General features: G+C 49.7%; 1 protein-coding gene across 2 annotated transcripts in view; it reads left to right on the forward strand.

Moving 5' to 3' along the window:
• Ddx55 (DEAD-box helicase 55) overlaps window positions 1-3,311 on the forward strand; it is a 16,703-nt gene continuing 13,392 nt past the window's right edge. For both annotated transcript variants that reach the window (XM_031337959.1, XM_031337961.1), the window contains exons 1-3: window positions 1-186; window positions 1,874-1,924; window positions 2,006-2,092. In XM_031337959.1, the coding sequence (XP_031193819.1) occupies window positions 79-186; window positions 1,874-1,924; window positions 2,006-2,092 (246 nt within the window). In that variant the 5' untranslated portion in view covers window positions 1-78. The remainder of the gene's footprint in view (window positions 187-1,873; window positions 1,925-2,005; window positions 2,093-3,311) is intronic.

Below are 3,311 nucleotides of genomic sequence, written 5' to 3' on the forward strand. Positions count from 1 at the left end.
ACCGGAAGCGGAAGTGCTCTCTGTTGCTGCTCCTGCGGCGTTCCGGGCGGCTGAAACAGCAGAGACCCGGGACACGCCATGGAACATGTGACGGAGGGTGCCTGGGAGTCGCTGCAGGTGCCGCTGCATCCTCGGGTGCTCGGAGCACTGCGCGAGTTGGGCTTCCTGCACATGACGCCGGTGCAGGTATCGGTCCCGCGGGGAAGCGAGGCTGAGGGGTCTGCCGCTCCAGTGCAGCCACGGGAATCAGGGAGAGAGCCCCTTCTGGCCTGTGTTACGCCTTCGGAATCTCAGACTTGGCAGTGCCAGACGAGTTTACGATATTCTCCCCGGGAGTGTGTGTGGGGGTGTGGTGTCTCAGCTCTGCCTGCCTGGTATAGCTGGGACATAGGACAGTGGTTCGTTCTATGTCCTTTCTATCTAAGAAATGTTGGCAACCACTTCTTTCATAGCATTGTGGGGATATGTAGGTCCAGGTGGGTGCTCAATGATCGTTACCTCTTATTATGTGTAGGTAGAGTCTCTCTGGCCCAATATATAAAAAACCAGCAAACAAAAACCTCAAACTATGGCCGGACAGTGTGGTGTGGCACACGCCTTTAATCCCAGCACTTGGGAGGCCAGCCTGTTCTACAGAGTGAGTTCCAGGACAGCTAGGACTATACAGAGAAACCCTGTCTCAAAAAACCAAAACCAACCAACCAACCAATCAACCAAACAAACAAAAAGCCCTCAAACTATTTATTCAGGACCTGGTATGTATCCAGGTCTCATCTAGACTCTAGGAACTTGCAGACATGTTACCCACTCATTTTGTAGGGCAGATGTTAGAAAAAGAACCATAGGAATGAAGTACTTTAGCTCTTGCTGGCTGGTATGAAGGAACTGACAGAGACTGTGGTAGACAGTGACGGAGCTGGCCTCTGGGGGAGTTATCATTATTCTGAGATCCGAAGGATCAGGAGGGTGATTAGGGGGAGCTAATTGCCCCAGAGAGAAATACCGGTGCAAATGCCCCGGAGTTGGTGGTAAATCCAGTGCTTTCAGTGGTTGAGAGCACTTGCTGCTCTTGTAGAGGACCAGGGTTGAATTCCCAGCACCCACATTGAATGCCTCACCACTGCTTATAATTCCTATTTCTTGAAAATCCAACACTCTCCTTGCCTTCTTGCCTTCCTCCATGCATGCAGTGTACATCCAGGCTAGGAGGCACATACACATAAATAAAGATAAGTTAAAAAACAAAACAAAACGTCAGTGCTTCAACTCCTTCTCAGTTCAAGGAGGAACAATGGGAGTGTCGGGACTTGAACCCAGGAAGCCTGACACACTTGTCCTTATAGGCAACTCACAATGTTACTGTTGGTTGGTTGTTGTTTTTTTGTTTGTTTGTTTGTTTTTTGTTCTTTCAAGACAGGGTTTCTCTGTGTATCCCTGGCTGTCCTGGAGCTTACTCTGTAGATCAGGCTGGACTCGAACTCAGAAATCCACCTGCCTCTGCCTCCTAAGTGCTGGGATTAAAGGCCAGCGCCGCCGCTGCCGCCGCCGCCGCTGCCGCCACCACCGCCACCGCCACCGCTGGGCTGTTGGTTGGTTTTTAGACAGGGTTTCAGTACTGTGCCCTGGCTGATCTTAAACTCACAGAGCTTTGTCTGTCCCTGCTTCCTGAATGCTAGAATTAAAGGCCTGCGTCACCGCACCTAGCTTCAACTTGTCACATTTCATTCAGCCCTTTGTGGTGACTGGTTTACTTGGGATGGCCTTGGGGTGGGGTCCATTGGGACCTTAGTCACTCCTTTCATTCCTAGGACTTGGGTCTCCTTATGTTTAGTGGTGGATTATTTAACCAGTCCCGTGTAATCTCTCCCTGCAGTCTGCCACCATCCCTCTGTTCATGAAAAACAAAGATGTCGCCGCGGAAGCTGTGAGTATCCCGTGTAGTCCAATCAGTGTCTTGTTCTCTTGGCTAATTGGAAAGTAAGCCAAAAGCTTTGTCCCTTTGCAGGTCACTGGTAGTGGTAAAACCCTGGCTTTTGTCATTCCTATTCTGGAGATTCTTCTGAGAAGGGAGGAGAAGTTAAAGAAGAACCAGGTGAGGTGGGCTGTCTGTCTATCTGTCTGTCATAGAAGCAGGAGGGATCAGGCCTGAGGAAGAATCTGGATAAAGTTCAGTCCAACCCTATTTGGTATCTGAGAACTCATTCTGTAGACCAGGGTGGCCTGGAATTCAGAAATCCGCCTGCCTCTGCCTCCCAAGTGCTAAGATTAAAGACGTGCACCACCACTGCCTTTAATGGTGGCTCGAGAAGTCTGTTTTTAAGTTTGCCTCCTTGTTAAACCACAGTTGACAATGGGGCACGTTCTCAGTCACCTGAGGATGTGGATGGAGAAGACATTTTAGCTTTCATACTGTAAGCAGGTAACCTGGGGAGTGATCTGTTTATCCCCCACACCCACCTTAGCTTTAGTCCCAACTCAGGACCTTGTGCTTATTATTAGGAAGGTGCTCTACCATTGAGGGAAATCCCTAACCCCTCCTTTTTATGGTTTTTGTTGGTGATTTTGTTATTTAAAATGGCCTCAGTGGGGGCTGAAGCGATGGCTCTGAGTAAGAGCACTTGTTGCTTTTGCAGAAAATCTGGATTTGGTTCCCAGGATCTACGCTGGGAGGCTTACAACCTGCCATCAATCTAGTTGTAGGGAATCTGGCGCCCTCTTCTGGCCTTGGATGCACAGGATATATGTTCATGTGTGCAGACAAACACTCATGCACATAAATAGAAATAAATAAAATCTTTAAAAAAAAAAAGCCTCCAGCATTGGCTGGGCATAGTGTTGGGTGCCTTTAATCCAGCCCTGGGAGGCAGAGGCAGGTGGATGTCAGCAAGTACGAAGCCAGCTCTAAGAATGTGAGAAATACAGACAGGGAATTGGAAGCAGCCTTGCCAGGCCTATGCATGCCATGAGTGTACTCAGTACCGTCCTGTTGCTGTGAGAAGACACCGTGACCATGGCAACCTACAGAAGGAAGGCTGCATTTGGGCTTCCCATTTAGAGGGATAAGAGTCTATGCTCATCACAGTGGGAAGCTTGGCAGGAGGTGGGCATGGGGACTTGAGGAGCAAGCTGAGAACTCACATTTCAAGACATAAACAGGAAGGAGAGTGGAAATTGGGAATGGTTTCTCTGTGTAGCCCTGGCTGTCTTGGAGCTCACTCTGTAGACCAGGCTCGCCTCGAACTCAGAATTCCGCCTGCCTCTGCCTCCCAAGCGCTGGGATTAAAGGCGTACGCCACCACCGCCCGGCCTTT

The sequence above is a fragment of the Mastomys coucha genome, unplaced genomic scaffold (assembly GCF_008632895.1).
Source record: "Mastomys coucha isolate ucsf_1 unplaced genomic scaffold, UCSF_Mcou_1 pScaffold22, whole genome shotgun sequence".
NCBI lineage: Eukaryota > Metazoa > Chordata > Mammalia > Rodentia > Muridae > Mastomys > Mastomys coucha.